This window comes from Nicotiana attenuata, chromosome 7, assembly GCF_001879085.1.
Source record: "Nicotiana attenuata strain UT chromosome 7, NIATTr2, whole genome shotgun sequence".
Lineage (NCBI taxonomy): Eukaryota > Viridiplantae > Streptophyta > Magnoliopsida > Solanales > Solanaceae > Nicotiana > Nicotiana attenuata.
The window spans coordinates 88,581,051-88,606,739 of NC_031995.1; the positions used below are offsets into that span (position 1 = coordinate 88,581,051).

The 25,689-nt window shown below is 41.3% G+C and overlaps 1 protein-coding gene across 1 annotated transcript; it reads left to right on the plus strand.

Annotated features, from left to right (window-relative positions):
• LOC109229438 lies at positions 21,704–25,153 on the plus strand. Its single transcript, XM_019394875.1, has 2 exons — positions 21,704–21,847; positions 24,536–25,153. The coding sequence occupies exons 1-2, from the start codon at positions 21,710–21,712 to the stop codon at positions 25,010–25,012; spliced, it is 615 nt and encodes a 204-aa protein (XP_019250420.1). The 5' UTR covers positions 21,704–21,709; the 3' UTR covers positions 25,013–25,153.

Here is a 25,689-nt window from a genome sequence, read left to right on the forward strand (position 1 = left end):
TAGGTAGTTAATTTTTTTATCTCTATATTTTATCTTTTAAAGAGCAAAAAGAAGAAGAAGAAAGAAAAAAAAAAAAAACCAAAAGATTAACTAATCACTACCTCACGTCCTAACCCCCATTTCCCCAATTCTTTTACCCACACACACGATCCCACACTCAACATATACACGATCTTACACCACTTCCACACATCTGTCACACACACACTCATTCTATATATAGCACACACATACTTTAGTAATGGGGATATTTGGAAGAAGGAGAAAATTTGAAAACAAAAAGGAAAAAGTAACAGAAGAAAAAGGAAAAGAAGGTCAGGAAGTAAAACAAGAAAAGAGGAAAAAGGGGGAGGATTCGTCAATCTAACAAATCCGAAGATGCAGTTTAATTTCTAAATTTGATCTTCTCTCGTGCATTTGATTTGAGTTCGAGTTCATCGGCGCCGTTCGAATATTGTTACTGATCCGCTGTTCTGTTAGCATTCAGTAGTTGGTTCTCGTCGGGATTTTGGGGTCGAAAACAGTGTATCGGCGGATTACTTCTATTGTTATTAAGGAAATCTTTGCTTGAACAGGTTTATTCCTCTCCTCTGTTATTTATTTATTTATTCATTTGCTGTTACTATGGTGAATTGAGGTCTTGGAAATGCCATTTTAAGAGTTTGGTTGTGTTCATGTTCTTCACTTTAATGTTTGGATCTCTGATTTTGCGTGAATTTGTATTTGATTATTAAAGTGTCGAAACACTAGTACTTGCCTTCAATTTCTTATTCTAAACATGGAATATGCGGGAAAGGTTTGTTTGTATCTTTGGAGACTACTCTAAAATTGATGAGCCTCTTAACATTAGAATAGTATTTTTCTTCATGATAAATGGATAAAAATGGTTCAAAAGTGGGGTTCTACTACACTCTTTAAATCTTAGTTAGATTTTTTTTATATTGTATTTGAATGTATAGAGTGTTTTGTTAAGGTTAAACAATCAATTTTTGATCAAAGGATCATTTTTAGGCAACTACTCAGTGACTTCAAATGAAGAAAGACTTGTGTCCAGTTTTATACTACTAGTTTATAATATGCCTCAAGACATTTTATTTTGTTCTTAGTTGGTTTCATTTTATTTTGATTTAAATGATAGCTAAAATTGGGTAGATGACAAAGTCATCTGATAGAGTTGCTTTCTTAATGATTCAAGTTTAATAGCAAAATACAATTAACAACGTTTTAAGGAAATCTTAGTAATGTGTTTAAAGTGTTCCCATTCATTGGTTGAGAATGTGGAAATATTTATCACTAGCTAATTTGTCTTTGTCTTTTAAAGTCAATTGTGCTTATAACCCATTTCTGTAGGAGTCCATTTACGCGATTTGGATTTCCTTAGGCTTCTTTGGATTCCAATGAGCCAGTGTGGTGCTTGGATTTGTTTTGTTCCTTTATTTGAGCTTAACTCCCTTTTCATGTAGCTAGTTTGTTGTTTTATTTGTATCATTTGTAGTTAGTTCACAGAATCTTTAAGGGCAAGGTTATCGACTAAGGTGAAAATAAAAGTAAGTTTAAGGCAGTAATCTGTCAATTTACATCTCTAGGTCTGACCCTTAAATACCTTTTTATTAATTTCTTATCAATTAAGTTACATCATTCTTCCACAATTTTATATCCATAATTCGTAGGCTTTACAATAATCCCAAGCTTAGGAAATGAAATACTCTAAAAATGCTAGAAAAACTTTAGATGTACTTTAAAATATTAGCCCATGTGTTCATACCCGAACCTTGGACTGATATGCTTAAGTAATAAAAGTATCATGTGCGCATTCCGCGTCTCGATGCCTTTACATTTAGAATAATTATGTTATAATCATGTGTACATTCCGTACCTTGGTTCAACATTTAATTTCAAAGAAGTACCTTGTGTGTGTACCGCATCTTTGTGAACACAATTAAAAATAAATATAATAATTAATTAAGCGGTAATAAATAATCCATAATCAATAAAATACAAGAATAGCTAAAAATTGGTTTAAGCCTTACATTCGTCAATAAAGCGACCGTGCTAGAACCACGGGACTCGAGGGGTGCCTTACACCTTCCCCTCGATCAACAAAATTCCTTACTCAATCTTCTATTTTCGTAAACCATAAATTAAGAGTCAAATCTTCCGTTTGATAAGGGATTCAATAAAAGGTGACTTGGAACACCAAAACTCAATTCCAAGTTGTGACTCTAAATAATAAATAATCCCTTTTTAAAACGTTACTTTAATTGGAAAAACTCTTCTAACTCAACCTCATAATAGGGTTGCGTGGGGAAAAAAAGAGGTGTGACAGCTCTGGCGACTCTGCTGGGGACTCTAATAAGAATTCGAGCTTTGTATATTGATTCTTGTTTGGCTTTTTATCATGTTTTGGATATTATTGTGTTTGGAAGCCTGATGTGCTATTTGTCGCTTATTTACCGCTTTAATATTTATTTGAACTGTGATATAAACTGTATCCTTTCTCGCACCCCTCTGAGTCTTCTGATAGGTAGTTATGTTATGTTTGCCTACCAGCATCACAAAATTTTCGGTCTTGAGATAAAGCCAGTTAGCCTACCAGCTTCTGATGAAGGATTTAGTCACACATGTTTAGGCGGGAGAGCCGTTAGCTAGCCAGTGTCGTTCTACTACTGGTGACGCTTGATGCTCCTCGGCTCGAGTTTTCCACCCCGGTAAGCCAGGTCTAGATACCATCTCCTTTAGGATTTGAAAACTTAGAAGAACAAGCCACAAGCAATGAATATCCCTAGTAGGCTACGCTTTATTTGCATCATGTGCATTGGACTTAGCGGGACTCAGCAAGGGTCGGGCCCGTCTAGGACATTTACCAATTTTTCGGACCAACATGTTCATCTTTATGTGCTATATGTAACATTATTTGGTAGGCTTCACTCAAATGTTGACCAGCTTTAGGATAGATTGATTGAACAGAGGAGAGAGAAGAGTTCATAAAGTACCCGTTTTTTTAATAAATAAAATTTTGAAGGGTTTTGGTGTGTAAAAATCACAATTTTCAAAATATTTTTTTTATATTTATTTAAATCGAACTACGCGGGTTTGATTTTCACCGGATGTGAGATACGTAGGCAACCTTCATCAGGTTTAACCCCATTGTGAAAACAGGTACACTATGAGTAGGGAAAGAGGTATGTCTGAAAAGAGGCCCAGGTCAGATGGGATACCGAATTTTCTTATTGTTGATCAGATACCACAATTGTTGTGGGATTGGTGGAGAGATTTTAAGGAATATGAGCGAAACCAGATAAAGAAGTACTTGGGACATTTGGTTCACATGATGACGATCAAGCCCAGGAGGGATGTGATTGAAGCTTTGATTCTGCACTGGGATTCTGAAAACAATGTTTTCCGCTTTACCGACTGTGAAATGACTCCGATCTTTGAGGAAATCGCCCATCTCCAGTGGTGGGGCCGCAATCTTTGCCGCCAAAGGCCCATAGTACCGAAAAATGTGAATGAGGGTAAGTTTCTGAAGCTCTTGAACATAAATTACGGACAATATGAAGGTTTAGGAGGCAAGTGGGTTAAGTTAGGATTTCTGTTTCACTTGTATGACCTAGAATGCAATTTCGAAAGGAATGTGAGAAAATTAAAATCAAAGAAAGACAAGGAAACATGGAAGATACACAGAAGGTTTGCATTTATGGTTGCTTTTTTGGGGCGTGTAGTTTTTCCGGAAAGGGAAGGACACATTGACATCCGCTTGGCAGGTGTAGTTGAGGCTCTGACCTCAAAAGGGGATGATTATACTTTGGTCCCTATGATTCTTTCTTCCATTTTTCGTGCTTTAACTAGATGTAAATTGGGCGCACGAAACTTTAATGGCTGCAACATTTTGCTACAGATATGGTTTTTGGAGCATTTTTATCGTCATCCTACGATCACTAATTTTAGTGCGCTCTGGCCCAATCACACTTGTGATCACCAGAAAAGAATTGACAAATGTGACTTACCAGAAGGGATTGGCGCCTGGAAAGAACTACTTCTTACTTTGTCTGCCAAACAGATCACTTGGAACTACGATTGGTTTTCTTCTAAAGAGGTCATTTGTGAGTCGGCATACCATTCTTATTTGGTACTCATAGGATGGGATGGTGTTCAGCCCTATACTCCATTTGGGGTAATGTGCCAGTTTGCACGACGATAAGAGGTGCCACCAACCTGAGATATGATCAAGTTTTGTTATGATTTTGGTAAAGATCAACCTCATGACGAAGAGGAAATTATGAAAAATTGGCATGCAAGTAATGTCTCACAGTTGAATGGGATGGTAGAAGACCGAGATCGTGGAGAGGTGATCCCTGAATATATTACTTGGTTTCATGATCCTTCGTCGTTTAGAGATAGGCCTGAGGGGTCGAACAGGAGGAGAAATGATCAAAGAACTATAGAAAAGCTGAAAGAGGAATTGGAGCATGCTCAGATGACCATAGCCAAACAACAAGCCCAACAGCAAGCCGGAGTCGCTCAGATTCGTTTAAACATTAAGAAAGATTATCAATCTGCCTTGCGGGTCATGGATAAAGATCTAAAGCATGCTAAAAATGAGGCAGCCCACTTAGAAGAAGAACTGGCAAACACATTGGTTTAGTCAGAAGAGTTGAGGCGAACAAAAATACTGAAATACATAAGTTGCAAGAAGACTTGAGTATCATTGAAGAGGATGAGCACCACCAACAACTAGAGTTTGATCAGCACCACCAACAACTAGAGTTTGATCAGCACAAAGAGCAGTTTGAAACAGAAAGGGCCCACTGGATATGCTCAAAGAGTCAGCTTTATGCACAATTAGAAGAAATAAAAAGGCAAAAGAGGGGTCATCAACACGCAAATTTTGAGTCAGAGCGGCGTCTGTGGATGATTGAGAGAGGTGTGTTAAACCGTCACATTGAAGAATATGAGGGATGTTGTCACGACTCTAAACCCAGACCCGGTCGTGATGTCGCCTCTCGTGAAGACAAGGCCAGCCGACACATATCCAATTCGAAGTTAAACAACTAAACAACAATAAAACATACTAAAACATGATTTAATAATGCTAAACAACAGATAATATCTTAACAATGCGGAAGTACAACCCAAACACAGCCCGACATCGGGGTGTCACTAGTCATGAGCATCTATTAGAGTAGAAATACAAATACAAGGTCTGACATATACAAAACAGGACTGATGAACGAAAAGGGAGAAAAGCGGTGCTGCGAACGCTGACAACTACCTCGCTAAACTCCGATAACCCTGCCTCCAATCAGCCAAAAACCCGCTACCGGGTGTATAAATACCTGCATCTGCACACAAGGTGCAGGAAGTAAAGTGAGTACTCCAACTTAGTGAGTAACAAAGGTAAATAACAACTGAGCAGTAAGAAATCACGTAAAGCAAACCATCATGCTGTATAGAAGCAGTGTAAAACCCTTTGAGAAAAACAGTAAAGCTGTGAAATCTTTCAAAATTATCTTAGCTCAGTTCAAACCTCTTTTGAAAATGACTTTTTCAACAGTTACGCAATGATTGCAAAACAGTAGTGCCGATAAGCACAGGAATCCGCCCCTCGGGCACAATTATCACAGTGTAATAGGTAAAATGACAAGTAACTATGAAAGATGAACACATAAAGGTTCGCCCCTCGGGCAATATCTCAGAACAGTACCAGCCCCTCGGGCTCACTCTCAGAACACTCAAAGCCCCTCGGGCTCTCTCTCACAGATCACTCTCAGAATAGTATTATATAGTAACCGCTGCGGCCTGCAGCCCGATCTATATATCGCTGCGGCATGCAGCCCGATCCATGTATTTCGTCGACGGCGCTCACTAGGGGTGTGCAGACTCCGGGAGGGGCCCCTTACGGCCCAAGCGCAATATCAAGCCACCTCGTGGCATCATCTCTCGGCACTCGGCCTCATAACACTCGGCACTCGGCCTCACATCACTCAAGCCACCTCGTGGCATATAAATGTATCTCAGGCCCTCGGCCTCATATCACTCAGCATATCCTCACATATGGCCCTCGTCCTCACTCGGTCCGAAATTCATCACAAGCCCCTCGGGCATTAGTAAAACAGTAGTTCTCAGCCCAAAACATCATTTAGAAATATCATTTAAGTTTCAAATCTGAATATAGGTGGCTGAGTTTGCAAAACAAAAAAATATCAACAGGACTGAGTTCAAGTATAAGTAAGACAGTGAGGAAACAGTGATAAAAACTCTCCGAATGGTTCAAGTAATTGGCACGAAGCCCAAATATGGCAATCAGCCCAAACAACGATGATAACAAGTAAATTTTAGTCAAATACACGGTAAATTCATCAATCGGGACGGACCAAGTCACAATCCCCAACGGTGCTCTACCCCACGCTCGCTTTCCGGCGTGCAAGTCACATCAATATAGCACTACGATGTGCAAATCCGGGGTTTCGAACCCTCAGGATATCATTTACAATCATTACTCACCTCGAACCGGCGAAAACTCTAGCTCGCGACGCCTTTGCCCTTCAAATCGGCCTCCACGCGCGTCGAATCTATCCAAAATCAGAACAAATACATCACATTATGCTAAAGGAACAAAGCACAAGCGAAAACAATCAATAACAGGCACAAATCCCGAAATTTCCAAAACCCGAGCCCCGGGCCCACTTTTCGAAATTCAGAAATTTTCACATCAATAGATTCCTTATCGCCCCATGAGTTCATACATATCAAAAGTTCTCAAATCCGACCTCAAATGGTCTTCCAAATCCCAATTCAAAAGTCCAATTTCTCAAGCCCTAGTTCTTCAATTTTTAGGCTTAGTTTCCATAAATTTCTAGGTGGATTTCACAATAAAAACGAGTTTTAAGTTCAAAAATCTTACCTCCAATCGATTCCATTGAATCTCTCTTTAATCTCCACCAAGAAGCTCTTAAAATGATCAACCATGGAGGAAAAATGACCCAAATCGCAGAATGGAATAACATATACGATCTGCCCAGGCCTTTCCGCATCTGCGACCCAAAACCCGCTTCTGCGGTCAAATCCTCCGCTTCTGCGGTTCTTCACTTAAAACTCAAAATCGCATCTGCGATTGAACTTCCGCATATGCGGCTTCGCGGATGCGGCCTTCTTGACCGCTTCTGCGGTATCTGCTCATCTGACCAATTTTCGCTTCTGCGATAATTCACCCGCATCTGCGGCGCCGCATCTGCGGTCCCCAATCCGCAGATGTGAAAATACCAGAAGCAACAATATTAGCTGCTGCAACAAAATTCCTAATCTCTCCGTTGACCACCCTAAATCACCCCGAGGCCCCCGGGACCTCAACGAAAAGCACAAACATAACCCAATACCTTATTCAAACTTGTTCCAATCATCAAAACACCTCATTTAACATCAATTCACCCAAAACACATCGGATTCAAGCTTAAGTTTCTAAAATCTCCCGAAATACACTTTTGATCAAAAATCCAACCAAATCATGTCCGAATGACCTGAAATTTTACACATATATCCCAAATGTCATAACGAAACTACAGCAACTCTCGGAATTCCATTCCGACCCTCGGATCAAAATCTCACCTATCAACCGGAATTCGCCAAAATACTAAGTTCATCAATTCAAGCCTAATTCTACACCGGACCTCCAAAACCAATTCCGATCACACTCCTAAGTCATTAATCACCTAACGAAGCTAACCAAATCATAAAAATTACGATCCGAGCTCATATACAAATAAGTCAACTCTTGGTCAAACCTCTCAAATGCAAAGCTTTCAACTAAGACTCTTCTTTCAAATTCATTCCATTTTTCCTGAAAACCAAAAACCAACGATCTACATCAGTCATAATACATCACACGGGGCAAGTCGTGCCCGAGAACTGGCGATCAAAGTGCAAAAGCTCAAAACGACCGGTCGGGTCGTTACATCCTCCCCTACTTAAACACACGTTCGTCCTCGAACGTACCCAGAGTTGTTCTAAAAGCCAACCCATCGCTGAATAACCTTACCATGCATATACCCGGGGGTGATCCCACGTCACCCTATCTCATATAGGTCCGATAACACCCTTTTAACTGAAATTACACAATCCAGTCTAGCCCATAAATCATAGAACCACATTTTCACTTCCGAACCCATCAATACGATTAGAATTTCACATTTATACTCTGAATAAGCCCGAACAAGCTGTAATAACCCATACCTGCTAACTCAGGTGCAATCACATGATAAACCACATAACTCAAACACTTGCAGCGATAACTTCTAATCACAGCAGCTGCACACAACCACTGAGTACCGGTAGAAAACCTCTTATCAAATAAAGTCTCATTCCAACACTTCCATATACTGCCAATGATAAATGAAACACGCAATAAACCATAACCATTTCTCAGATCAGCCATCCATAAGGTTACTTATCCTTTGGCAAGGACCATATCAAATTTCTGAACCGAACCTCGATATTTATCCATCAAACATGCTGAAATCGAATCCGTTTGTATTCATTACAGACCCCTACGACCTCATCTAACCGACACAATTACTCTGGTGACATGACAACCAAGACAGGCTAAAGCCACAACTTGCGCAGTCCGCGCACCAATAAGCAACAATCCGAAAATGCTCACATCATGAAACTAACTCAAATGAAAGAGCTATACCTCAAGCTAACCAGTATCATCACAACACACGGTTGATAACCCGTCTCACATCATAAAAAATAGAACACACGAATCTAACCCGCAAGGTCATCTCCACATAGCTTCGCTGCAAATGCGCGATCCAAACCAAACATGGTTCCACAAGAGACACCTCAAGTCACTATGCTCGAAATTGACAACCACGCACAATCTGATGTCTGGAACCAAAGAAAATCATTACACCCTCGGTGAAACAAACAACCTATACCACGCAAGCCTGATAGTACATAACCGATACGCCATTCACTGAGCAACACCCAATTATTCTCCCCCCTCGACTTCCACTATGAACCCCAATAGAACCGCACTATATGTGCCCATAACCAACAAATCATAACGTCTCGCAACACAGAAAGGAAACTCATAGATCTCCCAGATCACTAGTAAGTTCAACAACGGTCAGATCAACCTATCCCTCAACAATACAATTCGGGGCCATCCAAGCCGACTCAAGCTAGAACACGCATCCACATTGGCCTGCCAACGAACTCCTTGCCAAGGAAGCCTGAAGCTGCTCCTTCCACTACTATAACTCCTGCCAGAGCCATACGATACGGTGCCCGGCACCAAATCAATACCGAAATCCACAACCTCGCCCGGCGACATGCCCGACCACAAGAAACACATCCGAAAAGTTCCTGAACACCAGAGCTGAATCAATATGAGGAGCCTCTGCACTGACATCCATTACGAGAGCCCAATTAAGAAAGACAAATCCTTCCCAGCCGTCCACTGGGTCTTCGATTATAAAACCACTCCTACTAGAACATAATCCGTTGAACCACGCCACTCAATCCATGGCATTCCCGGCATAGCCAACCGCGCAATAGACCAGAATAACCCAACACGGAGACCACCAGTCCAAATCCAATATCACATCCAAAATCTAACATACCAAGCACAAAAGACCAGCTCGGGTCTCCAAACCCTGATAGTCACTAAACAGTGCCGATATACACGATCTACAACCACAACATAACATGAATATGAAGACTTCCGGTCTCCAACTCTATGTAGCACACAAATCACCATGCCTGATCCCAAATTCCGCCGTCCGAATACATATCACACCTCAAGTACCCAATCATTCCACGAAAGATATTCTAAAATTCCCCTGTGCCATCAAGCAAACTCGAATATCAGCAGTCGATCTAACAAGAAAGCGCCGCAGTATTACCGAAGTACTATCAACTTAATCACATTGCCTTATCTGAAACATATACCCTCGGGAAATCACTATGATTAGCAATACTATTCCCTTAATCATCTGAAGATCATTCACCCTAATCATCTGAAGCTCATTTCTCTAAGCACCTAAAATTGCCCGAGCTGCCTAAGCATTTTATGACTTTCCATTCAGAACTGAACTGTAACCTTACACACGCAAACCTCAATCCTCCACAACATATCGCATATACCATACCATCCTAGGATAACATTAGAACCCCGTCTCCCTTTCGAGCCACAAACATCTACGTAATCAACTGGTCAAGAACTTTCCATTGGTCCCACCTAGAAGAAAATCATTATACATCCCATGCTCCGCATGCCTATAGAAAATATACATCTCCAAACCGCGGTAAAACCCATCAAGAACTCTCCAAGTTCCCTTTGCACAAATCAGACCTGCCAGGACCGAATCCCTCTAACTCGACCAAGCTAAGCAAGCCGTCAAAACCTACGAGCATTGTCGCAAAATACCTGTAAGAACTCATTACCCCGAACACACCCAAGGAACAATCATATCCTTACCATACCGGTCTGGCCTACTACCAAGCTACCCCATCTATCTAAATTTCCTTCTGATTCATCTTCAACTTGATATTCCCTTTTTCTGTAGCACCACAAATTTCCTCAATTCGGACTTACCACACGGAACCAAGCATAAAGCCACACCGTGTAAGGCTCATAAGTCGTTGAATACTTTCTTAAACATTCCCAAAAGTACCACATGCCAAGATACTTTACCCTAAAAGACTTCCTGCGAATCTAAATCCGTTGCCTTTACCCTTCCTGGTACTGGTATGCGGAATCCCATAATTAACATAGGGATACCACAAGTCTTAACCTCTTCCAATGGAGACTCAGTTTCTAATCACATATACGACTTTAACATACCCAATTGTTACATGTAGAACCTTGAACACATTAGAACCATTCTCGGGGGTCATTTACTCTATTTAAACTGCAATTAGCCTGATCAAACGAACAGAACCAACCGTGCCTCATTAGCACTCTGACACCGCAGGATGTGACCTCATCCCAATACAAACAAGCATCTTCCTGCTCTATGCACCGAGCATTCTTTACCAATAATAACTTAAGACTTCCTATGATTCTCACACACCTACGAAGCACTATATAACCTTTGTCAAAATTTTCCTTCACTCGAGCCATCCTCGACCTCAATCTCCGTAAGCCATAACTGACTCACCAGCACGCCTCAAACTGGAACCAACATAGCACCTAGCCGTGCAATCAACTTAATCAATAGCAGACTCCCCCACTTGGCTCGAAGCCATAGATCAAAACACACCCAATTACTCATAACGCATATACTCTATTGCTGCCATAATACCATAGTGAGATTAAACTCAATCCTTCACAAGCTTGTGGAAACACAAATCATCTAGAATTTTAACTCTTCTGCAAATCTCGCATTCGCTCACACAACAGTTAAGCCCACTCTCTAGGCAACCATATTTAGATTTCCAACACATATTCTTCACTTGTAAATGAGATCTTCTAATAGACAACATAAGGATCACACAACCTTAAAACACTCCGCAGGAGATAACCTACCTGCTTTGCCTCCAACTAACATCTCCGAATACCTTCCACCATCACAAGCATTACGCAGTCACTTGATCTTCCTAAGTCTGGACTCATACCGCAACATGAAATTTACTTCACTCTCCAACTAGGGACATGGAAAGATTTTTCACACGCCCATAACTCGGGCTATACCTCGAATCAAGATGAACTTCAAGCATCTAATAGTTCTTCTATCCTCAAGTAGACCCCTTCTCGTCGCTTCCAAATCATATGGATACATCTCGCAGTACTAACATGCTCATCACACCATCATCCAACTGTCACTTCCACTAATAGGGACACTACCGAACATATAAGTTCAAAAACACTTGCTCACACAATCAGCACCTCGACGCTCAAGCTATAGACAAAAATCCGGCCTCAAGTCCTCCAGTCTGGCCCAACATAAACTCACCGAGATCACATCTTGCCCCTCAATCAGGGAATCACAAGCCATCGATGTACATCTGATACTGAGCGCTCATGCGCGCATACGAACGCGTGGAAGGAATTGCAAGAGTTACTTTTCAAGCTGAATCAAGGACGCACGATGAGAATTCAAGAATGTGAAGTTTTCCTAAAGGTTCTGCAGCCTCTCGAGGATAAATACAGACATCTCCGTACCGATCCGCGAGACTCTACTAAACCTGCTCATGACTCGTGAGACCTATGTAACCTAGGCTCTGATACCAACTTGTCACGACCCTAAACCCAGACCCGGTCGTGATGGCGCCTCTCGTGAAGACAAGGCCATCCGACACATATCCAATTCGAAGTTAAACAACTAAACAACAATAAAACATACTAAAACATGATTTAATAATGCTCAACAACAGATAATATCATAACAATGCGGAAGTACAACCCAAACACAGCCCGACATCGAGGTGTCACTAGTCATGAGCATCTATTAGAGTAGAAATACAACTACAAGGTCTGACATATACAAAACATGACTGATGAACGAAAAGGGAGAAAAGCGGTGCGCCGAACACTGACAGCTACCTCGCTAAACTCCGATAACCCTGCCTCCAATCAGCCAAAAACCCGCTACCGGGTGTATAAATACATGCATCTGCACACAAGGTGCAGGGAGTAAAGTGAGTACTCCAACTCAGTGAGTAATAAAGGTAAATAACAAATGAGCAGTAAGAAATCACGTAAAGCAAACCATCATGCTGTATAGAAGTAGTATAAAACCCTTTGAGAAAAACAGTGAAGCTGTGAAATCCTTAGAAATTATCTTAGCTCAGTTCAAACCTCTTTTGAAAATGACTTTTTCAACAGTTACGCAATGATTGCAAAACAGTAGTGCCGATAAGCACAGGAATCCGCCCCTCGGGCACAATTATCATAGTGTAATAGGTAAAATGACAAGTAACTATGAAAGAAGAACACATAAAGGTTCGCCCCTCGGGCAATATCTCAGAACAATACCAGCCCCTTGGGCTCACTCTCACAACACTCTCAGCCCCTCGGGCTCTCTCTCCCAGATCACTCTCAGAATAATATCATATAGTAACCGCTGCGGCGTGCAGCCCGATCCATATATCGCTGCGGCATGCAGCCCGATCCATATATTTCGTCGACGGTGTTCACTTGGGGTGTGAAGACTCCGGGAGGGGCCCCTTACGGCCCAAGCGCAATATTAAGCCACCTCGTGGCATCATCTCTCGGCACTCGGCCTACACTCGGCACTTGGCCTCACATTACTCAAGACACCTTGTGGCATATAAATGTATCTCAGGCCCTCGGCCTCATATCACTCAGCATATCCTCACATATGGCCCTCGTCCTCACTCGGTCCGAAATTCATCACAAGCCCCTCGGGCATTAGTAAAACAGTAGCTCTCAGCCCAAAACATCATTTAGAAATATCATTTAAGTTTCAAATCTGAATATAGGTGGCTGAATTTGCAAAATAAAAAAATATCAACAGGACTGAGTTCAAGTATAAGTAAGATAGTGAGGAAACAGTGATAAAAACTCCCCGAAGGGTTCAAGTAATTGGCACGAAGCCCAAATATGGCAATCAGCCCAAACCACGATGATAACAAGTAAATTTTAGTCAAATACACGGTAAATTCATCAATCGGGACAGACCAAGTCACAATCCCTAACGGTGCTCTACCCCACGCTCGCTTTCCAGCGTGCAAGTCACCTCAATATAGCACTACGATGTGCAAATCCGGGGTTTCAAACCCTCAGGATATCATTTACAATCATTACTCACCTCGAACCGGCGAAAACTCTAGCTCGCGACGCCTTTGCCCCTCAAATCGGCCTCCTCGCGCGCCGAATCTATCAAAAATCAGAATACATCACATTATGCTAATGGAACAAAGCCCAAGCGAAAACAATCAATAACAGGCATAAATCCCGAAATTTCCAAAACCCGAGCCCCGGGACCACTTCTCCCCACGAGTTCATACATATCAAAAGTTCTCAAATCCGACCTCAAATGGTCCTTCAAATCCCAATTCAAAAGTCCAATTTCTCAAGCCCTAGTTCTTCAATTTTTAGGCTTAGTTTTCATGAATTTCTAGGTGGATTTCACAATAAAAACGAGTTTTATGTTCAAAAATCTTACCTCCAATCGATTCCATTGAATCTCTCTTTAATCTCCACCAAGAAGCTCTTAAAATGATCAACCATGGAGGAAAAATGACCCAAAATCGCAGAATGGAATAACATATACGGTCTGCCCAGGCCTTTCCGCATCTGTGGCCCAGAACCCGCTTCTGCAGTACCGCATATGCGGTCAAATCCTCCGCTTCTGCGGTTCTTCACTTAAAACTCAAAATCGCATCTGCGGTTGAACTTCCGCATCTGCGGCTTCGCAGATGCAGCCTTCTTGACTGACCAATTTTTGCTTCTGCGATAATTCACCCGCATCTGCGGCGCCGCATCTGTGGTCCCCAATCCGCAGATGCGAAAATACCAGAAGCAGCAATATTAGCTGCTGCAACAAAATTCCTAATCTCTCCGTTGACCACCCTAAATCACCCGAGGCCCCCGGGACCTCAACCAAAAGCACAAACATAACCCAATACCTTATTCAAACTTGTTCCAATCATCAAAACACCTCATTTAACATCAATTCACCCAAAACACATCAGATTCAAGCTTAAGTTTCTAAAATCTCCCGAAATACGCTTTTGATCAAAAACCCAACCAAATCACGTCCGAATGACCTGAAATTTTGCACACACATCCCAAATGATATAATGAAACTACAGCAACTCTCGGAATTCCATTCCGACCCTCGGATCAAAATCTCACCTATCAACCGGAATTCGCCAAAATACTAAGTTCATCAATTCAAGCCTAATTCTACACCGGACCTCCAAAACCAATTCCGATCACACTCCTAAGTCATAAATCACCCAACGAAGCTAACCAAATCATAAAAATTCCGATCCGAGCTCATATACAAATAAGTCAACTCTTGGTCAAACCTCTCAAATGCAAAGCTTTCAACTGAGACTCTTCTTTCAAATTCATTCCGTTTTTCCTGAAAACCAAAAACCAACGATCTACATCAGTCATAATACATCACATGGAGCAAGTCGTGCCCGAGAACTGGCGATCAAAGTGCAAAAGCTGAAAACGATCGGTCGGGCCGTTGCAGATGTGTGGCTCAAATGGGGCGTGCCCCCAACACTACCCAGATGTGATTGCAGAATTGTCACGTGAATATGGGGCAAGCCAGAGAGCAGGTACTTCAATTGGTAGAAAAAGCAGCATATATTCATGATGTTCATCGCCATCTAAACAATGAGAAAGTTGGTCAACAGGCACGTGCCATCGTTCCACAGTTGCCAGTGGTGTTTCAAAATTTGTACGAGACTTTGGGGGGGGGGGGGAAAGTGTAGGCCAAGAGATGCAGATCATTGATGATATCAATTTAAGCAAGAAGACCATTGAAGATTAATTTTTTAGTGCAGTCCATTAGTTCTTAGTTTCATATTTATTTGTCGCATTTTTAATTTTATATTTGGAGTATTTTATTCTTATCAAAGTTTGTTTTATTCCAATCATGTTTTTAGAGTCAGTAGAGTCAGTTTGTAAATATTTCCTTTTCTGTCATTGTATATAAAAAAAAAAATTTGACTGAGAATGAATCAAAAATATTTTAGTTTTTTTGTTTTTACAAAAAAAAACTATTAAAAAAATCATCAAAATTGTTATGTCCCTCATGAACTACGTAATGGTCTGATTCATGCGGCGTCATGATACGTAGGCGATCCTCATCGGATGCGATCATAGCCATAATTAATATGGAAAAAAATTGAGACAAAAAAAGAAAAGAAAAAAATAAGCATAAAAAAGGAGCATTAAATTCAAAAGGAAATAAACCAATAAGCCGGGATGAAGCATGAAGCCTTCCAAAATCATTTTAGAAATGAAAATGGCATTAGGTGCATGACATACAATGTGTGATTAATATCCGCAAAATGCCTAACTCCAACACGTTTGTTGTTTGTCATTTTTAAAAGATAAATTTAAACAGAGGTGGTTGGTTTGTGGTTTAAACTGGAGACTCGTCCTTACCACACGAGATCAAAAGGAAAAAGTAGAATGGCAAACAACAGTGAGAATGAGTCAGATAATGATGATCTCCATGGACAATTGGTCGAACAAGGTTCGGGATTGGTTGAAGAAGTAAGAGTGTTGAAACAACAATTAGCAGAGATGTACCAAGCTTGGGTGAATGGACAGGCACTGCCCTAACTACCCATAGGGCTTTCGGATAATCTTCATAATGTGTCAGTTGCAAATCAAGTGCCCATCTCCATAACAAGTAATCCATTGTACCAACCTGGATTCAGTCCAAGCATTAACCTTCCCACTATCCCTAGTACCTCCATTCCACGTCCTCCAACCGCACCCCTCAGAAATGACCCACCTACTGTACCCATTGTCCCTACTTTCACCGTTCCTCAACCGGCACTCGCTCAAAAGCTCAACAATGATCCAGAGTTGAATGCTCATGATGCCCAACATTACTCTCCAAAACTGACTTTCAAGGTTCTAGATTCATACAAGCATACTCTTCAGAACATGTTCCCAGTTGAGATCGAAAAGCCCGACAAGAATATGGAACAAGAGGAAATGACCAGAAAAATGAAGAGCTTGGAACAAACCATGAGAAACATACAGGGTTTGGGAGGCCACAAGAGTGTTTCGTTTAACGATCTATGCATGTTCCCCCATGTTCATTTGCCACCCGGCTTCAAGACCCCCAAGTTTGACAAGTATGACGGGCATGGTGACCCCGTTGCCCATTTGAAGAGGTATTGTAACCAACTAAGGGGAGCAAGAGGTAAAGAAGAATTACTCATGGCTTATTTTGGGGAATGTTTGATAGGAATCGTGTCAAAGTGGTTCCTAGATCAAGACTTCTCTCACTGGCACGTTTGGAACGACATGGCTCAAGATTTTGTCCAGCAGTTTCAGTACAATATTGATATAGTGCCAGATCGCTCCTCTCTCGTCAACATAAAGAAGAAACCAACGGAAAGCTTTAGAGAATATGCAATCAAGTGGAGAGAGCAAGCTACTAGGGTCAAACCACCAATGAAAGAGGCAGAAATGATTGACTATTTTCTCCAAGCTTAGGATCCTGATTACCTCCATTATATGTTAGCCGCCATTGGTAAACCTTTTACTGAGGCGATTAAGATTGGGGAAATAGTTGAGAATGGCATGAAGTCGGGCAAAATTGTGAGTCAGGAAACCCTTAAGGCGACCATGCAAGCAATTCAAAGCGGGTCAGGCAGCTTCGGAAATCGGAAAAAGAAGGAGGAAGGATCCATGATGGCATCTGGGTTCGGGGGAGTTCAAAGAGGAATAGTTCCTTCTTATGTGCAATTCCAACAAGGACAATCCGATTCTCCTCAACATTATTATCCGACTTAGGGTCCCCGGTACTCAGTTCCCTCGCAACAATACACAATGTTTAATGCTCAGGCTTATGCTAGGCCTCCCAATCACCAACAATGGCGGGCACCGATTCCACAAGGCTCCCGTCAACTCCGGCCAAACTTTTAGGCGCCATATAATCCTTGTCCCAGACAGGAATATGTGAGAGAACAGGAGCCAAAGAAAGAGTTCACTCCAATTGGATAATTGTATACAAGCCTATTTTGAAAGTTGATGCAGTTGAAGTTGATTGAACCTATCATGCCGCGTTATGTGAATCCAAATTCAAAAGGTTTTGACTCCAATGCAAAATGTGAGTATCACTCTAACACCCAAGGTCATAGTACCGAAAATTGTTGTACATTAAAGAAAGCCATTGAAAAATTGATTGAAGCAAAGGCAATTGTGGTGACAAACAATGAGGATACTCCTAATATGACAAACAATCCGCTCCCAGCTTATGATAATACACATTTTATTGGGATGATTTGTGATGATCGGGATTATAAGCAGTCTGGCAAGACAGAGATGGTTGTTGGAACCATAGGGCAGGAGCCAAAACCGCAATTGGAACCGTTGATTGTGAAAGGTGCGAGTCCTAGTTCAAACTTGGCAGGTTCTGAAAAAACGGTTCTCTATGTCCCTGGAAGCACAAAAAAGGTTGAGGTTCAATTGGGTGGGCCAAAACTTTACATCCCTGGGGGCATTCAAAAGATTGTTCCAAATAATAGTTTAGGAAATATAACAGAGCGACTTGTGATCGAACCTGTTGCACAACTCCTAGTGACAAACACAAAAGCTATTTCCTGGAATTATTACAAGACTGTCATGACATACTAAGGAAAAGAGATAGTGGAATAAACAGATGAAATAGGGGGCGTGACCCGCTCTGGAAGGTGCTACTCACCAGAGGAATTAAGAGAAGCTAAGCAACCCAAGGAAAGTCACTTGCCAGCGAAAGAACCCGTTGCAGAAAAAGAAGCGGAGGAATTCCTTAAGAAGATGAAAATGCAAGACTACTCAATCATTGACCAACTAAGGAAAACCCCTGCTCAGATATCTTTGTTATCTCTACTTTTTCACTCAGAAGAACATCGCCGTATGTTGATCAAAACTTTGAACGAGGCATATGTCTCAGAAAAGACAACGGTGAATCAGCTAGAAAAAATAGCTGAAAGATTCTTTGAGGTGAACAAAATTTCTTTCAGCGATGATGATTTGCCTGAGGAAGGGGCTGGGCACAATAAAGCTTTGCATCTTATGGTCAAATGTGAAGGGCATTACGTAAAAGGAGTCATGATTTACGGAGGCTCAAGTGTAGATGTATGCCCTCTTTCTACTCTGCAACAGCTGAACATTGACACTAATAGAATTCAGACTAGTAATGTCAGCATCAGAGCTTTTGATGGTTCAAGAAGAGACACTATTGGGGAAATCAAACTCACCATGACAATCAGCCCGGTTGATTTTAACATTGTCTTTCAAGTGTTGGATATGAAAAATTCCTATTATTTTCTTTTGGGAAGTCCGTGGATCCATATGGCCAGAGCTGTACCATCCACCCTACATTAAATGGTCGAATTCGAGTATGACAGGCAAGAAATTGTTGTTCATGGGGAGGATGACTCATCCGTCTATAATGACCCGTCCATTCCTTGTATCAAGGCCAAGGAAGGATGTGAATCCATCATATATCAAGTATTTGAGGTGGACCAAGTGGAAGAAGGAAAACCAATTTTGCATCCTCGTCTTTCAGCCACATCTATGATGGTAGCTTCCTGATGTTGAGGAACGACTATGAACCAGGAAAAGGATTAGGATCCTCCCTGCAGGGGATTGTGAACCCCATTACTCCCTTTTTGAAGAAAGATATATTTGGCTTGGGTTTTAAACCAACATCAGCTGACATAAACGGAGCCAAGGCCCGCAAGAAGAATGGTTGGAAATTGTCCAAACCAATTCCTCACATTGCCTACTCTTTTGTCAAGCCACAATTTGAAGCAGTCCAAAATCCTTCTACTCAGTTGATGAAGTTGTCTCAAGGAGATGTTCTATGGAATCAATATGGTTCAAGTTGGTGAGGGCCCTAGCCGTGCAAGTGTTCAGCTGATTGGTCCAGATACCTCGCTCAACAACTGGGAAGCAACTCCTCTTCCCATCAGGAAGGAGTCTTGGTAGTCTGTTTTGTTGCTTTTTCTGTATTTGGATTATTTTCAGGGTTGTAATCCAGATATTTTAGTTTAATTGCTTTGCTTTGATGTTAACCCTTCTATCCTTTCAAATTCAATGAAATTAAGTTCCAGTTTCATAGTAGAATTCTGTCTTTTCCTTTCCCTAATTTTTGTTAATTTCTTATCATTTTCAGTTTCGTTAATGCTGGCTTTAAAAAATGACATGCACGCGAAATTCATGCTTAGATCTTATAAAGTTGTCTAATCTCGAAATAATGAATCAAGAAGTTGAGTATGATGAAGATGAGGCTCTTAAGGAAATAAAAAGGGAATTGGATCAATTTGAGAATAAGCCTAAGCCTAACTTAAATGAAACTGAGGCAATTAACTTGGGAAGTCATGAAGAACCCAGAGAAACAAAAATAAGCATTCATACTGAACAAAAGACGAGAGATGCCATAATTCAAATTTTGTTCGAGTACAAAGATGTATTTGCTTGGTCGTATGATGACATGCCGGGTTTGAGTGCCGATTTAGTGGTCCATAAGCTTCCCACATATCCTAATTTTCCACTACTCCTGCAAAAATAAAGGAAGTTTAAGACAGACATGAGTGATAAGATTAAAGAAGAAATCACGAAGCAACTAAGTGAAAATGTGATCAGGGTTGTCCGATACACTACATGGTTAGCAAATGTTGTGCTAGTGCCAAAGAAGGACGGGAAAATCAGAGTTTGTGTTGACTATAGGGATTTAAACAAAGCAAGTCCAAAGGACAACTTTCCCTTACCCAACATTCATATTCTTGTTGACAATTGTGCTAAACATGAGATCAATCTTTTGTGGATTGTTATGCCGGATATCACCAAATTCTGATGGATGAAGAAGATGCAGAAAAGACCGCCTTCACCACTCCATAGGGAACTTATTGTTATAGGGTCATGCCATTTGGTTTGAAGAATGCAGGGGCAACTTACATGAGGGCCATGACCACCATCTTCTATGACATGATGCACAAAGAGATTGAAGTGTATGTTGATGATGTGATTATTAAATCCAGAACACAAGGGGATCATGTGCAAGACTTGAAAAAGTTCTTTGAAAGGTTACGAAGGTACAATCTCAAACTCAATCCAGCCAAATGTGTATTTGGAGTTCCTTCTGGGAAGCTTTTGGGTTTTATAGTTAGTCGAAGAGGCATTGAGTTAGATCCCTCCAAGATAAAGACCATTCGAGAGCTGCCTCCCCCGAAGAATAAAAAAGAAGTCATGAGTTTACTCGGTAGGTTGAACTACATCTGCAAGTTCATCGCGCAACTTACAACCACATGTGAGCCTATTTTCAAGTTGTTGAAAAAGAACGCTGCTATCAAGTGGACAGATGAGTGCCAAGAAGCTTTTGATAAGATAAAAGAATATTTGTCAAATTCCCCTGTTTTGGTCCCGCCGGAACCTGGTAGGCCTTTGTTTGTATATCTTTCAGTAATGGATAATTCCTTTGGTTGTGTTTTGGGTCAACATGATGCCACAGACAAAAAGGAACAAGCAATCTATTATTTGAGCAAAAAGTTCACTACTTATGAGGCCAAATACACTCTTTTGGAAAGGACATGTTGTGCCTTAACCTGGGCCGCTCAGAAGCTTAGGCATTATATTTTGTCCTATACAACTTACCTCATATCCCGAATGGATCCCCTGAAGTGCATCTTTCAGAAGCCGATGTCAACTGGCAGATTGGCAAAGTGGCAAATCTTGCTCACAGAGTTTGATATTGTTTATGTCACTCACACTACCATAAAGGCACAAGCTTTGGCTGATCATCTGGCAGAAAACCCGGTTGATGATGAATATGAATCTTTGAACACATATTTCCCAGATGAAGAGGTTAATTTAGTTGAAGACGTAGTCCAAGATGTCCGTCAAATTCGGAAACTATAGTTTGATGGGGTTGTCAACATCAAAGGCGTAGGGATTTGGGCAATTCTTGTATCACCTACTGCGCAACATTACCCTACCACGACGCGACTTCGTTTCTTCTGTACAAACAACACGACAGAATATGAAGCTTGCATCATGGGTTTGAACATGGCAATAAACCTAAATGTGCATGAACTGTTGGTGATGGGAGATTTAGATTTGCTTATTCAGCAGGCTCAAGGTGATTGGGAGACTCGTGACATCAAGCTCTATCACGAGCCAAGTTCGCCCTCCGTGAACATTTCGTGACGGCACCTAGTCTCTACGACTAGGTAAGCCTAACAATTTGCGGAAGGAAAACAAAATGCGGAAAAACTAATAAAACTAAAGATAAACAATATAGAAGCATTTAAGATGCCGCCCAACATAAACCAATACAATATCTCAAAAACTGAACAACTCCCAAAACCCGGAAACTCACGAATCACAAGCTACGGATACTACATAGTGTTCTAACTCCGGAATGTCTAAATCAAAGAAATACATAAGGACTATAACTACAAGAGAGAATGGAGAGGGACTCCTCGGTCTGCGGACGCGGCAGATATACCTCGAAGTCTCTGAAGAATCGCCTCGCCTCAAGGATAGTAGGGACGAGTCGAAAAACCTGGATCTACACACGAAAAACATGTGCAGGAAAGGGCATGAGTACACCACGGCGGTACCCAGTAAGTGCCAAGCCTAACCTCGGTCGAGTAGTGACGAGGAAGGTCAGGGCCCTACCGGTCATATACATATACATAAGGAAAACGAAACAGTATGAAGTAACACAGTATAATAATAAGAATAACAACAATTACAATAGAGAGAGAGAATCACAGAAAGAATACAGCTCAACACAGAGATAGCAACCGGGGATCTACCAGGATACCGTCTTGTCGTCTCCAAATGTAAATATCTACTGGATCTCCCGGGTGTCATCCAGTAGTCCAACTCATAGTGCGCGGGGGATCTACCTGAATCCCGATCCGTAGTCCCAAATGTAAATACCTAGTACTGGGAAAATCTACCGGGTGCAGTCCCGTAGTTCCATATAACTGTGCAGGGGGATCTACCGGAATATCAATCCGTAGTCCCAAATAAACAGGCAAGGGGGATCTACCGGGAAACAACCCGTTGTCCCAAAGTAAACACACATCAACCACACGAAGAATGTTCAATTCAATCCAATTTCATACCAAGGTAAATAGGTAATTCTAACCTAGTATGCTGCATAAAATTCAGATAAAGCAGTTTGAGCAAGTAAAACAATTGAGTCATTTAGACATGCTTTCCTAAGCTAACAGTAGGCTTAAATTTCAGGTAGTGTAAACAGGGAAGAAATACACAATTATAGTTACTTAATAAAAACCGGATTTTCAACAATTAGCTCATGTACGCACTCGTCACCTCACGTACAAGGCATTTCATATATCAACAATACAAATCCTAAGGGGAGTTCCCCCACACAAGGTTAGGCAAGACACTTACCTCAAACCCGCTCAAAATAAATCCAAAAATGCGCTCTTGCCACGAGTATCCGACTCCAAATGGCCCAAATCTATTCAAAGTAATTGCATAGTGTAAATATAACTTCAAGTAACTAATTCAACTAATTAATTCGAAGCTAATATGCGAAATTAGGAAAATCGCCCAAAAATCCTCGCTGAGACCACGTCTCGGAATTAGGTAAAATTTACAAATTCAGAATCCTCACACTCTCACGAGTTCATACATACCAAAATTATTCCAACCCGACATCAAAATCTTGACCAAAACCCAAAATTAGGCCTAAGGACCTTTTCGAAAATTTTCAAATTTCTCATCCCAAATCTGAAATTAGATGATGAATTCATGATTAGATTAATAGGTTATAAGCAAAAAGGAGTTAAGAATCATTACCAGTTAACTCCCTCCGAAAATCTCTCCAAAAATCGCCTCCTACCGAGCTCCCAATTTAATTTTTCAAGTTTCGATTTCAAACCCTCGTTCTTCCCCTTTTCTGACCAATGGATCCGCATCCGCGACTCTGGGACCGCACGCGGTCCCGTTTCTGCGGATACTAAGTCGCACCTATGACTTTTCATTAAACCAACAATTTCCGCGCATGCGACCTCTTTTACGCAGATGCGGTGCCGCTTCTGCGGTGCCAGGGCCGCATCTGCGACCAATCCCACTTTCGCCTCAGACCGCACCTGGGGTCCTCCAAACGCTTCTGCGGTGCCGCACCTGCGGTCCCATACACGCAGGTGCGGTTATGACAGGTTCAGCCAACTTCAGATTTCTCCTAAGTCCAATTCAACTTCCTTTAAGCACCCGAAACTCACCCGAGGCCCCCGGGACCTCAACCAAACATGCCAACGAATTCTAAAACATCATACGAACTTATTCCAACCCTTGAATCACATCAAACAAGGCTAAAACCAAAAATCACTCTCCAATCAAAGCCTAAGGATATCAAAAACTTCAAATTTCCGCTTTCGATCAAAAAGCCTATCAAACCTTGTCCGAATTACCTGAAATTTTGCACACACGTCCCAAATGACACAACGGACCTACTCCAACTTCCAGAATTCCATTTCGACCCCGATATCAAAATCTCACTATTGAACCGGGGATTTCAAAAATTCAACTTTTGACATTTCAAACCTAATCAAGCTACGGACCTCCAAAACACAATCCGAACACGCCCCTAAGCCCGAAATCACCCAACGGAGCTAACAGAACCAACAAAATTCCCTTCCGAGGTCGTCTTCACCCTGCTCCGACTACGGTTCAAATTTTAAAGCTTAAACTCTGATTTAGGGACTAAGTGTCCCAAAACACTCTGAAACTCCAAACGGATCCTCCCGGCAACTCACAATAACAGAAATAAGCACGGGGAAAGCAGTTAATATGGAATCGGGGCGTTAATTCTTAAAACGACCGGCCGGTCGTTACAAGCTCATTCCATATAGACAATGTGTGGAGGATCTTAGCAAAAGGTTCAAGTCCATCGAGTTCAGGTATATTCCCAGGTTTCACAATGAATTAGCTGATGCCTTGGCCACCCTGGCTTCAATGCTTCCATATCCGGGTAATACTCACATTGACCCATTAGAAATTCAAATTCGGGATCAACATGGTTATTGCAACACAATTGAAGCAGAACCAGATGGTGAACCATGGTACCATGATATTAAACAATTTCTGAAAACAAGAGAATATCCGGAACATGCTAATAGGGATCAAAAGAGAACTATTACGCGACTCTCTAATGGTTTCTTTTTGAGTGGGGAAATCTTATACAAAAGAACCCCGGATTTGAATTTATTGAGATGTGTGGATGCCAAAATAGCTGAAATGATTATGAATGAGGTGCATTCGGGAGTTTGTGGTCCGCACATGAATGGATATGTTCTAGCAAAGAAAACCCTTTAGGCAGGATATTATTGGCTTACTATGGAGCGAGATTGCTTTCGTTTTGTTCGCAAGTGCCACCAGTGTCAGATTCACAGTAATTTGATTCATTCGCCTCCTTCAGAGTTATATCCTATGTCGGCTCCTTGGTCTTTTGTTGCTTGGGGAATGGACTTCATTGGCCCAATCGAGCCAAAAGCTTCAAATGGGCACAGATTCTGTTACACCCCAAGTTTTCATACGTGAGAGTACGTCGTAAGTCATTGATGTAAGCTCGAAAATGAGATTATATTTGAAAGCAAATAAAGTAAGTTAATCATGTTAACGTGGAGGTTACAAATATTTAAGATCATTAGTACCAAGTAGCAAGAGGGTTTGAAGGCTTAGAAGCTATACGAATTGAGGAAAATAAGTTTCGTCGAAAGTCGACAAGTTGGAATGTTTTACCATGTACTTTTGGGGTGATACTAGGGTTATTAACATTATAAGGAGATTATATTATGAGTTGTTTTAGTCGTACGATAGTTGGTGTTATGTTTTGAAGTCAAGCGAGTTGTGGAACAAAAGTTGGAAAAAGGTCATCACAAGTTCCATTCATAAATGTGCTGAAAATTAGGTCAAATGTAACTGAGTTTTTCTCCCAAAATACTTGAAACTAGGGGATGATCTACCTATCAAATTAAAGATCTATGAGTCTA

Coding starts and splice junctions, on each gene's coding strand:
- LOC109229438 (XM_019394875.1), top strand. CDS start 21,710: ATGGGTTTGAACATGGCAATAAACCTAAATGTGCATGAACTGTTGGTG. Junction 21,848..24,535: donor ACGAGCCAAGTTCGCCCTCC/GTGAACATTTCG, acceptor GGTCGTTACAAG/CTCATTCCATATAGACAATG.